At 34.5% G+C, this 19,307-nt stretch overlaps 1 protein-coding gene across 2 annotated transcripts; it reads left to right on the top strand.

Moving 5' to 3' along the window:
- The first annotated feature begins 3,239 nt into the window (after window positions 1-3,239).
- LOC104214373 (uncharacterized) lies at window positions 3,240-8,567 on the top strand. 2 transcript variants are annotated; one of them, XM_070170872.1, is made up of 6 exons: window positions 3,240-3,613; window positions 3,820-3,952; window positions 4,632-4,773; window positions 5,192-5,228; window positions 6,093-6,387; window positions 7,232-8,567. In XM_070170872.1, exons 1-6 carry the CDS (start codon window positions 3,440-3,442, stop codon window positions 7,255-7,257), a joined length of 807 nt encoding a protein of 268 aa, XP_070026973.1. In that variant the 5' UTR covers window positions 3,240-3,439; the 3' UTR covers window positions 7,258-8,567. The 2 variants fall into 2 exon arrangements, with proteins under 2 accessions (XP_070026973.1, XP_009762333.1); XM_009764031.2 differs by having other exon boundaries at window positions 3,266-3,613; window positions 7,252-8,567.
- The last annotated feature ends 10,740 nt before the right edge of the window (window positions 8,568-19,307 follow it).

Here is a 19,307-nt window from a genome sequence, read left to right as displayed (position 1 = left end):
TAAAATTTCCGTGATAAATCGTCAAGCCCATCTGGTGGGAGTAAGAAAAATAGGGCTTTGCTTGCCATTAAATTCTGTAATTGAACTAGAAAGGGCTTGTAGTTGACCGTTTGTTTGGCCCAAAGGTATACGCATCATTGCATTATGTACCATTTACAGACATATAGTACTAACATATTACAACAGCTTTTTAAGGTTAAACTTTCTTTTTAAGGTTAAACTTCATTTACATTTTGTACTGGTAATCAATTAAAAAGAAAGGCATCATTTGGGAGACAAACTGGGATGAAGTACTAGCTAGTGAGGGATGAGTTTGAGTAAGAAATTAACATGGGTACACTCCACATTATGCAACAAATTAAAAGAAATGTAGAAAAGATACCGAGAAAATGTTATGATTTATGTCAGCAGCACACCCAGCAATATAATGTATTGTAAGAGCCACCACTCTCTGCCACTGCCCACATTCTCCTCTTCCTACTTGTGCTTCTTGCTATAATTCATATATATGACATGTAATAATCACATTGTGTCTGATTTAAGATTTAAGTTTGATGGACTCACTCTAAAATTTTAAGCATTAAATTAATTATACGTTTATAATTATGTATTCTAAATTTAATATTTATTGGAATTTTAGTAAATATTTACATGTTAAATACTTACTCGCACTCAGTAGTTATACCAAATCAAGTAATTTAATTGTAGCTGTTCAAAATTAAAGTGAGAATATATATCACTTAGCATATTTCATTGACAAATGTGCGTATAAAAAACACTTGTCTTACATTCATAAATGTTACGTAAATCTGAGTGCAAATAAGGTTTATGTATATACTGTTAGATCCTTAAAGCATATGATGCATATCCTAGTGGGTTCATATCTTCATATAGTACTCTCCTCGTTAACCTCGGGGTAAAAACTTTTTAGAAAAATAAATATTCACTTGGTAATTGTTTAGTTATTTGTACATGACTTAAGGGAAAAGAATAGCAAAAAGAAGGATAAATTTTTCAGATAGTTGGCTTTACCTCTATGATATTCCAAATAAGTATTTTCCTTAATTTTCTTGAACTAGGGAAGATATTTTACCGACTCCACGCTACATGTGATCATAGTTGAAAGAAGAATAAGACAATAAAGAAAGAATGACAGTAAAATTGAAACACCAATTTCAAGTTTGTTGCAAGTATTCTCTAAATATTTTTATGATATACTATGATGTCTCCGCGAAATGAAAAGGGATATACAATTAATTAAGAGTTTTAAAATAAATTAAGGACGACAAAAAAAGAGAATTTCATAGTTAAAAAAATTGAATTTGAGGTATATCACCCCTGTTAGAACTAGGGAGGCAGCAGCCTTTAACGTGGACGGCCCTTAACGAAACATATACGAACAGGTTGTGATGTTGAAAGTTGAAACCACAGCTAATTAAGGTTGTTCTAAGAACTAAGAACAAAGTATATGACGGCTCAGTACTGAACAGGCTCCAACAGTATTATTTCAAAAAAAATATTTCTCCTTTTTTTTAATCCAAGAACATTTTTCCTGAAACAAACAATGTAATCCTGAAAAGAAAATTCAAAGAACTTTTCCCCAAAAAGTTTTTTCCAGGTATCCATAGATACTTGATTGAAATAAAAGTTTTAATAAGAAAAAGAATAAAAGTTTTGTTGAGATACAAAATAAAATGAGACATGACAAAATGCTGAATTTTTTCTAATTTCTATATACATAATGTATATATATACAAAAATATATAAATTTTGTACATTTTTTCGGTTATTATTTTTATAGCGACTATACAGTGTAACTTTTCCTATAATTTTTGAATAACTAATAAGTGAACCAAACGTTAATTCTCTGCTATTAACATTATTTCTACATTTCTACATTTGAAAACTTTTCTTTTATTTTCTCATTTCTTTTTTTGTAGAGTGCAAAGGGAACCCACCAAACCCTAATCCAAAGGTACACAATTTGGACGAGCAGACACTGCCAAAGATGCTTTCCCCAATGGTTTGACGGTTGACCGTTCCGTTCCGTTTCTGCCCACTGTTTTTTGCCACTCACGCTTGGTATGTTCCGTAAATATACTGCAAAATCAGCCCCTCTTTCCTAATCTCATATCCTTCATTTTAAAAAATCAAAAAGCAACAGCCAGCCTGGGCCAAACATAATAATACACCCACCACTCTCTATCCTACTCTCTCCCCACTGATGTGTATACCACTTTCCTCTCAAATTTCTTTTTATTTATTTTCATATTTCTTCCATTTTAATTTAATTGGCTATTAATGAAGCACGTCGAAATTGTCATACGCAGCAATTTTGGGAAGTTCAATTTGAAGGTAGAACATCGCTTTCTAAAATCATATAGTATCAATCCTCCCCTTTTTAGTGGTTCATTTCTTTATCATGACATGAATACATTATCCTTCTATAATATATAATATATTTATTACAATTATAATATATTTCCTACACAAATAACATTTAGATTTTAGAGTTAAAGGTGATGCAATCTTCTCCAATTTAATAAAGTGATTAGATGGCTTCACTTCTCCAAACCAAAACACACATATCAACTAGCAACTTTATTGAAAGATCTTTTATATTTTTACGTTGAACTTTTGTGTATACTACCTATTCTGTTTTTGTGCTTGAAAACGAATTTGTCAGTTTAGAAGGCACAAATACTCCAATCCTAAAGTTGAACTCAAATATTGTCTTTTCTCAGCATGTTAAAATAATGCATATATTTTTCTAAAATAGTTTATTTTCAACCACAATAATCACATAGAACAAATGTGATGCACGAGTTATGTCTATTACTTTAAACAAAATTGATACAACATGACTCCACAAGTTTCCTGAACAAATAATAAATACATGGCCGGTCAAATTACAAACAATCACTTTGAAATAGAAGGGCTCTAATGAATGTAAATTCAATAATTGATTGTGACAAATGGGACTCCTAAAATACTTTCACATGCATTTTGCAACCAATATAATGTCACTATCAGTTAATATCATTATCCTATCATCATATTTCTCCATGAGAAAATAAAAATATGTAGAGATTGAAAAGTGGTGGCGGGGAAAAGTGGGAGAAGTAAAAGAGCGCGTGAAGAGATTAGAGGAAGACAGTGTGTAAAGGCAGTTGGGGGCAGGCAATGTAGAGTATACTATAATAATTTCATGTCCGTAACTGCTCCTTTTTTCCCCCTCTATCTCTATCTCTTTCTTTTGCTTTCTCTTCCCTCCCATTTTACTCTCTCTCCCTCTTTTTTTTTTCCCTCCTTCTCCTCTCTGACCTAATTGTCTCCCTTCCAATTCCTCCACTTTCTCTCCTCAAAAATCCTTCACTTCATCTACTAGATCGTAATATCCAGATCCATATCCACTTTTTCAGATTATTATTCAGAGAAGATGACTCCATCAAGTCAATTTGGGGACACGACATACACAAAGGTGTTTGTAGGAGGTTTGGCTTGGGAGACTCAAAAGGAAACCATGAAGAAATACTTTGAACAGTTTGGTGATATTTTGGAGGCTGTCGTCATCACTGATAAGGCTACTGGACGATCCAAAGGCTATGGCTTTGTATGCTACTTTTTTCCATCTAGTAATTACCTTTGGAGTAGTATTTGTTAGTTTTTTATTTTTTAAAAAAAACTATCTTTACAGTCATGTCTTGGTAAGTTTTTTTCAATTTACATTTTAAAAGAAATGACAGGAAAGTAGTAGCGAAGATCTCTTAAGTATTTTTGTTTGATATATGATCATGTTGGCTTGGCTTCCAAAAATAGGTAACATTTCGTGAGCCAGAAGCAGCGATGAGAGCTTGTGTGGATGCTGCTCCTGTCATTGATGGCAGAAGGGCCAACTGCAATCTTGCTTCCATGGGTGTTCAAAGATCTAAGCCTACTACCCCTAAACATGGTATACACTATAATTATTTTATCCTTTTCAGTAGGTTAATCCCCTTTTAAATGTTTATACCTATTATCACATGTAATTTTTCTAGCATATTTCGCTTTATTTCATCACAAATGGTATAGTTAATTACCAAATGTTGTACTTTTTTTATTCAACTCTTTTAATTATACATGGTACATACATCCATTGGATAGTACTTATTAATTAGTGGATGGTCATTATGTATATTTGACTGCTTTTTAAGCAGATATATATACTCCGCTTCTTCATGCAGCATGATGATATTCTCCCCATTATGGGAAAAAGTTGTAGTAATTCTTTGTTAAGATAGTGTGTATGTTGGCATGGATTTATGAATAAGAGTCCACTTTATATATAGGATGCTCTTTGCTTTAGCACCACCAGCTATACCATGTGACAGGATATGTTTTACAAAAGCATGACAGCTCATTCTTCTGTGCAAGAAAACACCTTTTACTTTTTTTTGCCATACCTTGTGTGTTTTATTTTACCTTTCTTTCAACTTAATACTAGTACTAGTACTCTACCCTAACCCATTGTGTCCAATAAGGAAAACTTCTGCTTCAAGATTTTACATCAAGCATTCCTCTATTTATCTTTTCCTTTTTATGGTTAGTATGATCTTATAATTAAAACACTTTTAATTAATGATAATGAGCAGGTGGAGGCAGGAACTTTAGGGTGATGAGTGGTTTTCAAGGAGGGTTTCAAACAGCAGCAGGCGGGTTGGGCACAGCTTTTCCTTCAGCAGCAACCTTCCCTCATTATGCCATCCAACAAGGCATCCCTTACAATCTTTATGGGTATGACACTAGTTATATTTTAAAGAATATGCCTTTTATTTTCTACAACTGTAATATATGCAATAACTTGTTTTTTTTTCATTGTGGGGGGGACGAGAGAGTCTTCACGTGCATATGCCAACTCATTGGTCAGACACAACACCTCATTATACAAGAGGATTCTATCCACGCATGCTCACTCATTCCACCGTTCTTTTCTATCTATCATAATGTCTCCTCTTTCTCACTGTGTGTATGTGTGAGTGAGTGAACATGGTAATGTCGACATTATCATATATACACAGCTCATCCTAGGACAAGAAATGACTCATGCATTAATTGATATTGTACATTACTCAAACTGTTCACTTAGAAAACTTGTATACCAAGTTTCACATTCTAATGTTTTTTGGTTTCTTTTTCTTGTAACAAATGTCAGGTACTCTCCCTACTCGCCAGATTACACTTACCCTACGGTTTGTACCCATTATCTTATGTATCTTTCATTTAACAGTCGAACTACAGTATGCATGTTACTTGGTTGTTAAGGGAATGAATTTTTATTTGATGTGACATTATCTTTTAGTATTAATCTTATTACGCTACATAATTGAAAATAACGGAGTATTATAAGTCAAAGACAAGTTTGTGGTGACGCAGTTGGAATGCACGATGTCCAAAGCAGGAATCATGTGGCTTTAGTCAAAAGCTAATTGTTGACCTTTATTTCCTTTTCGCCATCTAAAGAAGGCATGAATCTTGAACTTCAGTTTGTGGCATGCATGAAATTTACTCCTTTACAGTCTCACCCGTCAATCAACTGTGTCAGTCTAAACAAATACTGTACTTGTAATGGAATATTTCAATCTTTTCCAAAATTACCTAAACCAAAATGCCATCAATATTTCTATTTTAGTAAATATTATATTCCCTTTACTTTATTTTTGTATGTTACTTTCCTTTTTAATTTCTTTTAAAAAAAAGATAGTACGTAGTCCATTTTATATTTGATTTAATGTTCCGATTTTAACTTAATGAACATTATCTTATACAATAAAAGTAACAACTATATCCAATCTCAAACAAGTTGGTGTGGCGATATGAAGCTTCCGTTCCCTTATTCATTTTACCTTAATAATATTAATTGATAACCACAAAAATATTATGACATGCTTAAGATCACTAGTTCAAATGATATTTTTTGTTATGTGACAAAAAAATTCTTAAATTTTGTGTTCAATCAATCACTTTCATATGAAATGAAATGGATTGGATGGCCAAGTATTATTAATGTAGAATAATGCTAGACATTAGTATGAGATGTTTGTTAATTTGTGCAGGGTTACTATAGCGTGTATGGAGGAGCAGCTAGCCAATATCCTGTGTATGGCACTGCGGCAAGTGGTGTGTTATCCAGTGCAGCTGCTGCCTTTTACCCTTACATGAATTTTGGAGAAGGAAACGGTGGAGCAACCACTGGCTACACAGCCGCCAGCCAGGGGTATGGCGGGGTTCAGTACCCACACCATCTCTTCCAGTATTCAGCTGCTGCTATCAACTCCACTGGCGGGGGTTATCCAGCACAGCACTATGGTACCCCCATTTCCCTCGCTCCCTCACCCGCACTGCATTCAGGTTTGTATATCACACCCAATCAAATCTTCTCTTTAGTTTTTACTTTGTTTAATACCATGGGATCGATTTAAGTACTTTTGATATTTGTCAAAAGTTTTTCTTCTTTGTTAAACTACATGTCTAGTCAAACACTATCATACAAAATGAAATCGATCGTAGAAGTAATGCTTGGGAAAGAATATGTGGTGTTCAGCCAAAAGCTTAGGCCTTGGAAAAGAGAACCAACACTATGCTTGGGAAAGAATATGTGGTGTTCAGCCAAAAGCTTAGGCCTTGGAAAAGAGAACCAACACTTTCTTAAAGCCCTTACCCTTTTAATGTTTGCTTCATGTTCGGAAATTTATCATTTTCACTTTACCTGCATGTACTTGAAATTAATTCCAAGTCAGAGTCAATTTGATCAGTTTGTATTTAAGACTACAACTAAGAAAAGGCCTCTACATCACAAAGAAAGAAGCCCCATTTTCAAGCTATCATTGAAATCTCAACGGTTTTTGACTTTACAATATCAATACACCCAACTGTCAACAAACTTAAAGCTCGCCATCAAATTATGGTCTACCAACACTTAATATCATCTGGTTTCTTATTTGTTTCATTAATGCCTTTCTATGTGATAATTGAAGGAACTAAAGTACATCTTTGAATGGAATTCTAACACTACTCGATGTGAATTTCCTCCAATCCCATCCGCCCCTCCTTTTTTCATTAATTTAATTGTGGTCCGGCCCTTCCCGGACCCTGCGCATAGCAGGAGCATAGTGCACCGGGCTGCCCCTTTTTTTCTTTTTAATTGCGCTACTATTGATTTCTGATGGGAAGGAGGTACTAATATCTTTGACAGTTTGTTTTGCTGTGCCACAGGCGTGACAATGACGCTGCGTGCACCAATACCTCATCGTTAAGAGAGACTTATAATTGTCAACTGGTCAAGAGAGATCGATACAACATTCATCATCTACAATGGTACCTGAAAAACATACTGAAGGATCTTTGGCCTAACCATGGTTCTCTTGCATCTTTCTCTTTGTCAAATGGAGGCCCGCGTATGGAACACGGGCTTTTTCCAGAAGCTTAAGGCCCCCCAAAGGGGTACGTTCAAAACTGTGGAGTAAAAATTCTCCATACCATTTCTTCTCTTGTAAGGAAAGGGTCCTTCAAGAGAGAAACAAAGCATGCATATGCATCTCATCATCATCACCAACTCAAGCTATCAAAAGAGCTGAGTTGGTCATCATGTTTTATCTTTCTCTTTTATAAAAGCTTAGCCCTGGAAAAGGCTGAGCAAATTGTTTTAAGATTTTGCCTGTGAAGGGCTCAACTAAAAAGTCCCGAGTTAGTTTTAGTTTTTAAAAAAAAATTGTAAATTCAAGAATTTTCCAACTTGTTGTCTTTTCAACTTCACCTTAATGTGGATCTTGAAATGCTAATCCCTCCAACTTAAGCTACTCCTATTAACTTGTAGATGTTATAGAAATATTTGTGAAATCATGGGCATGAGGATGTCCCAAGTTTTTGTTACTGCTAACTATTAACTAGTCTTAGGATTTTAGAACTTAGACTAGGATCAATCACCTTTTGAAAATCTTTTTTTAATTTTTAATTTTGATAATCGCATACTATGTGTCTAACAAGCCAGCAATGTCTCTTGAGGATAAGAGGAATTGTCTGAATTTACTGTTGATGTTTGTTTGTTTTTAATGTTGTAAAAAGTGTAGGTGGGGGCTATATTAGGGTGATTTTAGCCCCTTTTACTTAAAATTGTAGGGGGGATAGTGGATAGTATTCTGTTTAGCTTTATCATATTGCATTAACTTTTTTCAGGAACTCCATTAAATGGATATGGAGTTCCAATGCATCAGAAGTTAGTTACCCTAGGGAGATATTTTGGGGTCTCTTGGGTACTTCAACTAGACTCATCAACCATGGTTAGGACTCAGGTCATCTTCAATTCTCTGTCTCTCTCTCTCCTTCTCTGTAATTTGAGCTGAAATTTGATACTCTTTATATGTATAAGCCTATTTTTGGATTATAACTAGGAAGAAGATTCATTCTCCATCATGGGATGCTTCAGAATGGATGCTACTTAAGCAACTTACTGTTTTTATTTCAACTATGTCAAAAACAACTTTGTTTAATTTTGCTAATGCATTGTTTATGATAGACTAATGTTTTCTGTCGTTCTTGGAATTTCCCCTACCTGAGCACCTTAGTTTTCTTTCTCTTTAGTTTATTTTTCCAATTTACTTGTTGGGGTTGAATTATACATTTAAATTATAGTACTTATTTTTTGGTTGGTTCAAGAAGACTGAGGCTCATTTTATATTTAGTAAGACATTTGAATTTAAATATACAGCTTAATATGTGGATGTGTATCAAAATTAAGACGTTTGAATTTGAATATATTCATTTGTAATATTAATATATTGTATTACTGATACTAAATAATTAAGATTAATTATTTTGTTAATATTTGAATGTATAAAACTTATTTTTATTTAAAATTTAATAAATATAAAATTTAAATAAGACACTAATTAATCTAAAACAAAATCAATAATATATTTTAAAAATATTATATGGTGGTTGATACGATGATGGCTAATGGTGGTAGTTGTTAATGGTGATTAGGGGCGGATGGTGTTGGTTGATGGTGATGGTTGTGGATAATAGCTAGTGGTGATCGTGGATACTAGCTAGTAGTGATTAATGATGGTTGTTGATGGTGGCGGTAGCTGATAATTATGGTGGATGATAATAATAGTTAATAGTGATGGTGACTGATAGCAATGATCAGCGATATAATGTGGTCCATGGCTGGTGGTGGTGATTGTCGCCAATAATTGGTGGTTATTGTGGTAATGGTGGTTGGTGGTGATAATTGTAAATGGTGGCTAGTGATGGTGATGACTAACTATTGTGATTGGTGACGGTGGTAATTATGGTGAAGATGGTGATAATGGGTGGTAAATGATGATAGTTGATAATGGCGGAAGGAGACAGTTAGCGAAGAAAGGGATGGAGTAATGGTGAAATATCATCTTTGCAGAAGTGCTGAACGAATATCATCTTAATGATATAACTAATTTTTTTTGTTATGCGGTCTTAATCATTAAGATTCAAAATCCATTAAGTGGTTGAAAAATTAAAATACAAAAGTACATAATAATTGGGATATGCATGATTAACATTTAAATCTAAATAATGAATATACTTAATAACTAAAATTTGAATAATTAATATTTAGACCTTCATTAAGTGAAAACAAATAAGCCTTAAGCAGAGACGGATCTATGTATTATAATGAAGGGTTATCGGACTCTGTAAGCTTCAATAGAAATCCTATATATATATATATATATATATATATATATATATATATATATATATATATGTATATACCTTGAAAATGGTTAATTTTAAATGACTTGACACCATAAACACTAAAAACCTTTAGGAATTATTGGTTAAACAAAATATTTTACCTCCGTCGCATAAATATTTTGAGTTCTCCTCTAGCTTTAAGAGTCTTGATCACACAGTTTAGTTAATATATGGCACATACATGCCATGCACTCCTATAATTACTAGCTCATAGTTAGTTAATATATCCTCACCTTAGGACTTGGCCATGATTAGTTAGTAGTACTCTCTCTTCGTTCATTTTTATTTGTCTACTATACTAATAATATGTTTTTATTTTTACTTGTCCACTATATTAAAATATTGAATTAAGTCGTACTAGTCTTTACTGGGGTTATTGCTTATTTTTGTACTTGTTGTTTTATTTTTTAATTATTTCTTCAATTAAGAAAACAAAAGAAAATAAATAAGATTCTCTTAGCTCATTCGGAAGGATCTCATAATTTAATTATCCATGATTGTTTGTCTCTAGCATGATCACTTGATGAATCCGGAGGGAAGTGGGGTAAATGGCCGATACTACCGGAAGGATTAATCAAGAAGAAGATAATCTTCTTCTTTTTTTCTTCAAATTTTACCCTTATCATTAACTTCTCATTTCCCAAGACTTTTGGAAATACCATCATTGTTATAGATAAAATTGTAAAATACATATCCCATTTACTTTTTCTTAAAGGGAATACAAATTCAAAAGTGGACAACTAAAAATGAACGGGGGAGTATAATTTAGTGTAAATCGTGAAAAAATTTAGCATTCGGAAGAAACATAATCTTTATTCGTGATTTGACAAAGGTATAACAGTTAGCAGTTGATTGCATGAAGATTACATTTGCTACAACTTAGGCGCAGAATTTAATTACATGGAGCATTGGTAAAAATATGAGTATAGTTGAAATTAAATAATAAAAACCAAAACGAGGTGCAAATACCTTGTTCTCTTTACAAGATTCGGGTTTAGTACAGTAGAATTTTTATTGGCAGTAATATTCTTGATTTGTTCCCTTCTGAATATAACCTCAAAAACTAACGTGAATATATTGTGGATCACAAAGAACATTTTAGTAAAACGCTCATTAAATTATGTTGATAGAATATAAAGTCAAACATCTCTATAACAACCTCGTTTGTTCTGAATATTTTTGAATGTTATAGCGAAGTGTTGTTATAGATAACATATCTATAACATAATATGAAAATTGATTTTGGAAAAGCTTGACTTTTATAGTAGTGTTGTTATATAGGGATGCCGTTATAAAAAGGTCCGGCCATATGTATATAAGGAGCTCTTGCATGGATAACCACCACCCACGTAGTAATTAGCTGATTCAGTAGCCTTCGTTTTCTAATTAGAGAATATATGTTGGAGTATTTTGAAAATTTCTCCTTCTTGCTGTAACAATATTTTAATGCCCTTTATTAGACAAATGTCATACCCAAGAACATGTGGCAAGCCTTCTAGAAGGGAAGAGATAAATGGCAAGAAGCTTTTGAAAAGTGGCAATTGCTTTGCCACGTTCCTTTCCCTTAACATATGAATCCATGCACATGTGCCTATAAATAGGCTCTCAATTGGAGAGGAAATCATCATCAGCAAGACAAAAAGAAATCCTTCTTCTCTTTCCTTCTAATTTCATTATTCACCAACTTCCTTTTGTTGCCTTTCTTTTTGATAGTTTAACTTCTCTTGTTCCCCTCTTTTAAATAGCTGGGTTTGTAATATTTAATTTTGTTGATTTCTGTATCCTCTAAATAAATAGAGATGGACTTGTTTAATCTCGGGGAAACATTTCACATTGTTGAAATAGTTTCCTAGGACAGTGCCTAGCACGACTCAAGTGTAACAACCCGGTCGGTCGTTTCATAAGTTACCGCTCCGTTTCCCCTATTTCTGCTTCCTTGTATGTTGTTCAATTGTATTTCTTCATATCGTGTTGGTTGTGTTGTGTAGGGAGTGGTCTTAGAGTGGAATGAGACACTTAGTCTTTTATTTGGAAGCTTTAGTTGGAAAAATCAATCGGAAGTTGACTTGTGAGTAAATGATCTCGGAACTTAGTTTTTATGGTTCGGATAGCTTCGTTAGGTGATTTAGTACTTGGGAGCATGTTCGGAATGTATTTTGGAGGTCCGTGGTAGATTTAGGCTTGAATTGGCGAAATTGGAAATTGGCGTTTTCCGGTCGGTAGTGAAAATCTTGATATCGAGGTCGGATTGGAATTCTGGAAATTAGAGTAGGTCTGTTGTGTCATTTGTGACGTGGGTGCAGAATTTCGGGTAATTCAGATGAGGTTTGATAGGCTTTTATGTCGTTTGCGGAATTCGGAAGTTTTGGAATCCTTAGGCTTGAGGGTGATTTGATGTTTTGATGTTGTTTTGAATGTTCCGAAGGTTGGGATAAGTTTGAATGATGATATGTGACTTGTTGGCGTGTTTGGTTGAGGTCCCGAGGGCCTCGGGATGGATTTGGGTGGTTGACGGAAGGTTTGGAGTTGAATGGGAGTTGCAGATTTTGCTGCTTCTGTAGTTTCCGCACCTGCGGATTGGGGACTGCAGGTGCGATTATCACAGGCACGGAGAGATGACCGCAGGAGCGGAAGGATTAACTGCACCTGCGGGCTTCTGGGTCGCAGGTGCTGAAGCAGGTGCCCTAAGTGAAAGTCCGCAGATGCGGGCGTTTGGTCGCAGGTGCGGGGGCCGCAAATGCGGAACCCCTGGACAGAACATATAAATTCTTGTCTTCGCAAAATTTGGTCATTTTTCTACTATTTGTGTTCGGACTTGGAGCTTTTTAAGACGAATTGAAGAGGGATTCGAGTGGTAACACTTGGAGGTAAGGTTTTTGAACTCAATACTCGCCTCTATGGTGATTTCTACCTGATTAGACATGAAATCAGTGGGAATTAAGGGTTAAAATTGAAAAATTAGGGCTTGTAATTGGAGAGTATAAATTGGGGATTTGAGGGGCCATTGGAAGTTCGATTTCGATATTTTTGGTATGTATGGACTCGTGGGAGGATAAGGAATCTAGTGATGTAATTTTTATTGAATTCCGAGACATGGGCCCTAGGGTCGGGTTGTACCAATTTCGGGATTTTTGAGTTAATTTGATTATTTTCGTTTGGGCTTTATTCCTTTAGAGTATATTGATGATAATAAACTGATTTTGGTTAGATTTGGAGCATTTGGAGACCGAATCGAGAGGCAAGGGCACCGCGGGCTAGAGTTTGGACCGGTTTGAGGTGAGTAATGATTGTAAATATCCCGATTTCACATCGTTTCACTACTTCGAGGTGACGCACACGCTAGATGACGAGTGTGGGGGCAAGCACCATTGGGGATTGTGAGTTGGTCCGTCCCGTATGACTAATAAGTCGCGTATTTGATTGAAAATTATTTGATATCACTGTTTTTTGGAAAGTATTACTATGTTTTGGGCTAAATGTCATATTTAGGCTTTGTGCCTAGCTGTTTGGACCCTTAGAGGCTTTTTACTATTATTCCTTACTGTTTTGACTTAATATATGTACTCAGTCATGCTGTGTTTTATTGATTTCATAACTCAACTTTATTTAATCCATTTTGGTATTATAAATGATATTTTTGGGTTGAGCACCCTGTTTTTACTGTTAGTCCGAGTGGCTTGAGAGGTTTCCTACTGAGTAAGGTCGATGGCATGTGTTGTGAGGATATCATGGGATCGGGCTGCGCGCCGCAGCATGTTGTACTAATTTGTGATATATGAGAGGTCGAGGGCCTGATATTTTATGCCACGAGTGGCTTGTTATAGCGCTTGAGCTATAGGAGTCCCTCTGGAGTTTGAACACCCCCAGTGAGCGCGGGTACCCAGTGTGAGTAATGTGATGTTGCCCGAGGGGATGATCTTTATTCATGTTGTTGCCCGAGGAGTCGATTACAAGTGATTGTGAGGTAGCCCGAGAGGTTGGTTCTATTGATATTTTGCCCAAGAGGCGGTTTATGGTACATGTCTTGCCTGAGGGGCTGTTTAAGTTTCTATCATTTTTACTCACTGTTTCATCGCTTGTTTGAAACTATTGAAAAATGTTCTTAAAAGAAAAGGTTTCTACCTAAACTGAGTTTGCTTTACGAGATAATTGATTTTGATACTATTCTGAAATGTACTGTAACTGTTGTGGTGCTATGATGTGGAATTATCTGTTTTCTTACTGCTCAGCTTTTATTTACCTTTATTACTTACTGAGTTGGTGTACTCACATTACTCCCTACACCTTGTGTGCAGATCCAGGAGTTGCGGGTCTTGATAGCGAGCGTTGATCATTAATTCAGCAGGTGCTGGAGTCGATATGGTAGCTGCATGACGTTCACAGTCCTGTTATTCTCCCTCTTATCTTCCCTAGATTATATTAGTATTGTCTTTCAGACTTTGTTAGATTTTATTGTACTCAGACACCCCGATGTCGGGCTTGTGTTATATTTGCCCACTGGTTGTTTAGACTGATGTTATGAAATTTTGTTAATTAATGGCTAAAAAAATAACTCTTATGAAATACTGAATTGGATTTGGGGTTTGTGTCAGCTGACCTAGTTTCACGATAGGCGCCATCACGGCCGGGTCAATCTTAGGGTCGTGACATCAAGCCAACTCGTGTATGTGCTTACAAATAATATTGAAGCAGTGTTATTATTGAAATTCTTGCTTTCAATTACTACAATCTAAGAAACTATGGCAAATAACACTGATGCTGAAAATACTACCGATACCGCCAATATTGGCGCTACTACAGCCCCAGTTGACTGCCATATGCTATGCCATTTCCAGATGTGTCAAATATTCAAATATTTGCCAATAAAAATTTCAAGCGTTGGCAAGAATGTATTTTCTCACTGCTTGATGTCCATGGTATTGCACATGCACTATTGCATCCACAACTTTGACAGACACTAATGTCAAAATACAGGTATGTGAATAGACATGGTTACATATCCAATGATAATATTAAAACCTTCAAGAAAAATGCACCTCAATACAAGAGAAGAGTTAGGATAAATGACAATCTCGCTTTAGTCAAATTTGAAGAGTTAGGATAAATGACAATCTCGCTAAGTCAAAATTAAATTTGACTAAAGCGGATAATATAATCGCTGCGGTCATTTCCCAAATAAATAATGTGGCCAATGTGAGAGATTGGGTGATAGACTCTGGTGCTACTAGACACATTTGTGCAAACAAAAATGAATTTTTATCTTACACCCAAGTTGAGGAAGGAGAAGAAACTATTTATCTTGGTGACTCAAGAACAACTCGTGTTCTTGGGAAAGGAAAAAATCTTCTCGAACTCACATCTAGTAAAACTCTAGCATTGAGTGATGTATTGCATGTTCCTCATATCCAAACCAATTTGGTTTCTGTGGGTTTATTAGGAAAAGTTGGAGTAAAGATTTCATTTGAAAATAATGAGGTCGTATTGACCAAAAATGATATTTTTGTGGGCAATAGATATACCATGGTTTATTTGTGCTTAATATTTTTTTATACCCGCAATAAAAATGCATCTTCTTCTGCTTATATGGTTGAGTCAATTTCTTTGTGGCACGCTAGACTAGGACATGTTAATGTCGCGTATATAAAGAAAATGCAGTCGTTAGGATTAACATCTAGTTTAGACTCAAATAACATTAACAAGTGTGAAATATGTGCTGAAGCTAAAAGTACTAGAAAGAGTTATTTTTCTGTAAATAGAAAAACTGTATTATTGTCCTTGATTCACACTGATTTAGGCGATTTAAAGCAGACTATGACTAGAGGTGGTAAAAAGTATTATGTGACATCTATTGATGATTTTTCTAGATATACTAAGTTATATTTGCTTAGAAATAAAGATGATACTTTAATGCTTTTACTTCTTATAAAACTGAGGTTGAAAATCAACTTAGTAGAAAAATCAAGAAAATTAGATCTGATAGAGGTGGAGAATATTTATCTTTAAATGATTTTTGTGAAAAGAATGAAATAATTCATGAAGTAACTCCGCCTTATTCGCCTGAGTCAAATGGAGTAGCTGAAAGAAAAAATAGAACATTGAAAGAGATGATGAACTCTATGTTAGTTAGTTCTAATGCTCCTGATAATTTGTGGGGCGAAGCTATTTTATCTACATGCCACTTACAAAATAGAATACCATATAGAAGAACTAGCAAAACTCCTTATGAATTGTGGAAGGGTTATAAACCTAACTTGAAATATTTAAAAGTGTGGGAGTGCCTTGCTAAAGTTCTTTTACCTGAACCTAAAAAGAGAAAAATAGGTTCTAAAATTGCTGATTGTATGCTTATTGGATATGCCGAACATAGTGTTGTATATAGATTTCTTGTTTTAAAAAGTGATGTGCTTGATTACAATACTATAATGGAGAAAAAGAATGCTGAGTTCTTTGAATATATTTATCCATTGTCTGATAAAATTTCTCATACACCTGTTAAAACGAATAGTGAAATTACCTCTAATGAGGAACTGAGAAGGATCAAAAGGCCTAGGAAAGAATATTTTTCATATGGAAATGATTTTCAAACTTTTCTTGTCGATAATGAACCATCAAATTATTCTGAAGCTATATCTTCGTCAGATGCTAAATATTGGAAAGAGACAATAAAAGTTGAAATTGATTCTATTAAGAAAAATAATACATGGATTTTAACTGATTTACCTCCTGGTGCAAAGCCTATTGCTTGTAAATGGATTTTCAAAAAGAAATTAATCCTGATGGATTTTTAGATAAATTAAAGACCGGTTAGTAGCAAAAGGATTTTCTCAAAAACAAAATATAGATTATTTTGATACATTTGCACCAGTGACTAGAATTTCTTCTATTTGAGTTTTAATTGCCTTAGCTTCAATCCATAAGCTTTTTATCCATCAAATGAATGTCAAAACAACTTTTCTAAATGGTGATTTAGAAGAAGAAATTTATATGGTTCAACCTGAAGGTTGTGTCATTCCTGGACAAGAAAATAAAGTTTGTAAATTAATTAAATCTCTTTATGGACTTAAACAAGCTCGTAAGCAGTGGTATGAGAAATTTGAACAAGTCTTACTGAGAGATAGTTTTTCTTCAGCTGAGGTGGATAAATGTGTTTATACTAAAGTGGTAGACAATGAATATGTGATAATATGTTTGTATGTTGATGACATGCTTATGTTTGGTACAAGTTTAAATATTGTGCAAAGTACTAAATTATTTCTTTCTGCTAATTTTGATATGAAAGATCTGGGTGAAGTAAATACATTATTGGGAGTTAAAGTTATAAGGAGTGAAGATGGAATAATGTTGTCACAAGAACATTACGTTGAGAGACTTCTTAATAAGTTTGAATATTTTAATGTCACATATGTGAGCACTCCTTTTGATGCTAACTCTCAATTGAAAAAGAATAATGGTGACCCAGTTACTCAGTCTAAATATGCTCAGATTATTGGGAGTCTGATGCATTTAATGAATTTTACAAGGCCTAATATAGCTTATATTATGTGTAGACTGAGTAGATATACTCATAATCCCAATATGAAGCATTGGTATGCATTAGATAGACTAATAAAATATTTGAGAGGAACCATGAATTACGGTATCCTATATAGTGGATTTTCTTCTATTTTAGGGTACAGTAATGCAAACTGAATCTCTAATTCAGATGAGACAAAATCCACTAGTGGTTATGTATTCACCTTTGGTGGTGGTGCAATATCGTGGAAATCAGCTAAACAGACGATCATTGCTAGATCGACTATGGAATCAGAGTTTGTAGCTCTGGAGTTAGCTGGTTCTGAGGCTAAGTGGCTAAGAAACTTCTTAGCTAATATCTCTTTAAATGATGTATTGCCTCCTATGTCTATGCATTGTGATTGTCAAGCGGCAATAGTTATTGCAAAGAATAAATCTTATAATTGTAAAAGTAGACACACGAAACTAAGACAGGATGTCATAAAACAACTGTTGAGAGATGGAAAATTTCCATTGATTATGTGAAGTCAGAGATAAATTTAGCCGATCCTCTGACTAAACCCGTGGGAAGAAAATTAATTCTTCAAACCTCAAAAGAGATGGGGTTAAGGCCGACATATTGTCAATAGAGATGGTAACCCAACCTATGTGATTGGAGATCCCATAAAGTAGGTTCATATAAGTAATAACAAGTCGATATTGACACTGATGCACCAAAAGAGAGTGCTTGACTGCTACTAATCAAGAGGCTGAGTTATAACTCTTAATGAAATTTATAGTCCTTATGGATGGTGTATTTAAAAGCGGTATACACTTGATGAGTTCACCTATATCAGAGTGAAGTGGGCCGCTCCTATGAGATTTTGGCATAGTCTCTAGAGCTCTCATGAATAACCAGGCACGCGCATGGCCTATTGGGCGCAAAACAGCATTGAACGGCAAAATTAACATGGGTCAAAATGTGATTGATAAAATCTCTGACTTATAATAAGAATTATTGGTTCATAAAAATATTATATTTCATCAGTAATTCTGTGAGTTAAGTTTTATCGGTCTAATTCATAGTCCTGAAGACACCAAACATATTATATTTGGATCATACAAATCCAACAAGTTTATTTTTAAAGGTCTTTAAAATAGTGGGGAGTTGTAACAATATTTTAATGCCATTTTTTAGACAAATGTCTTACCCAAGAACATGTGCCAAGCCTTCTAGAAGGGAAGAGATAAATGGCAAGAAGCTTTTGAAAAGTGGCAATTGCTTAGCCACATTCCTTTCCCTCAACATATGAATCCATGCACATGTGCCTATAAATAGGCTCTCAATTGGACAAGAAATCATCATCAACAAGACAAAAAGAAATCATTCTTCTATTTCCTTCTAATTTCATTATTCACCAACTTCCCTTTGTTGTCTTTCTTTTTGGTAGTTTAACTTCTCTTGTTCCCCTCTTTTAAATAGTTGGGTTTGTAATATTTAATTTTGTTGATTCCTGTATCCTCTAAATAAATAGAGATGAGCTTGTTTAATCCTGGGAAAATATTTCACATTGTTGAAATAGTTTCTTAGGACAATGCCTAGCACGACTCAAGCCAACTCGTGTATCTGCTTACAAATAATATTGAGGCAGTGTTATTATTGAAATTCTTGCTCTCAATTACTACACTTACAACACTCTTCTCTATCCCCTCCAGGATGGGGATAAGGTTTGTGTACATTCTACCTTCCCCAAACCCCACTGGTGAAATTTTACTGGGTTATTGGTATTATTGTTTGTTTACAACACTCTTTCACATTTAGCTGCACCATTTTTTTTTCATACAATACAAGAAAGAAAAAACTCCTATGAACATTAGATGTAGAAGTTTTCAGCAAAATAATAAGCATATAGTGGTTAATTAGTATTAGTATTTATGAGAACGTGAGATCACTGTGAGCACGTGATTTTTGCTTCACGAAAAAACTACTCCAAAAGAAATCAAAAATAAAACAAAATTCTCTTGGTGTGCAATTTTTAGGATTT

Source organism: Nicotiana sylvestris, chromosome 3 (assembly GCF_000393655.2).
Source record: "Nicotiana sylvestris chromosome 3, ASM39365v2, whole genome shotgun sequence".
In the NCBI taxonomy this organism is placed as follows: domain Eukaryota; kingdom Viridiplantae; phylum Streptophyta; class Magnoliopsida; order Solanales; family Solanaceae; genus Nicotiana; species Nicotiana sylvestris.
This window is presented reverse-complemented; position numbering and strand designations above follow the sequence as displayed.

Bases quoted from the DNA above. Each gene is read 5' to 3' on its own strand.
- LOC104214373 (XM_009764031.2), top strand. From the start codon at position 3,440: ATGACTCCATCAAGTCAATTTGGGGACACGACATACACAAAGGTGTTT. The intron at 4,774-5,191 runs GTATGACACTAG...AACAAATGTCAG, and splicing joins ATCCCTTACAATCTTTATGG to GTACTCTCCCTACTCGCCAG. The intron at 6,388-7,251 runs GTTTGTATATCA...GCTGTGCCACAG, and splicing joins CTCACCCGCACTGCATTCAG to GCGTGACAATGACGCTGCGT.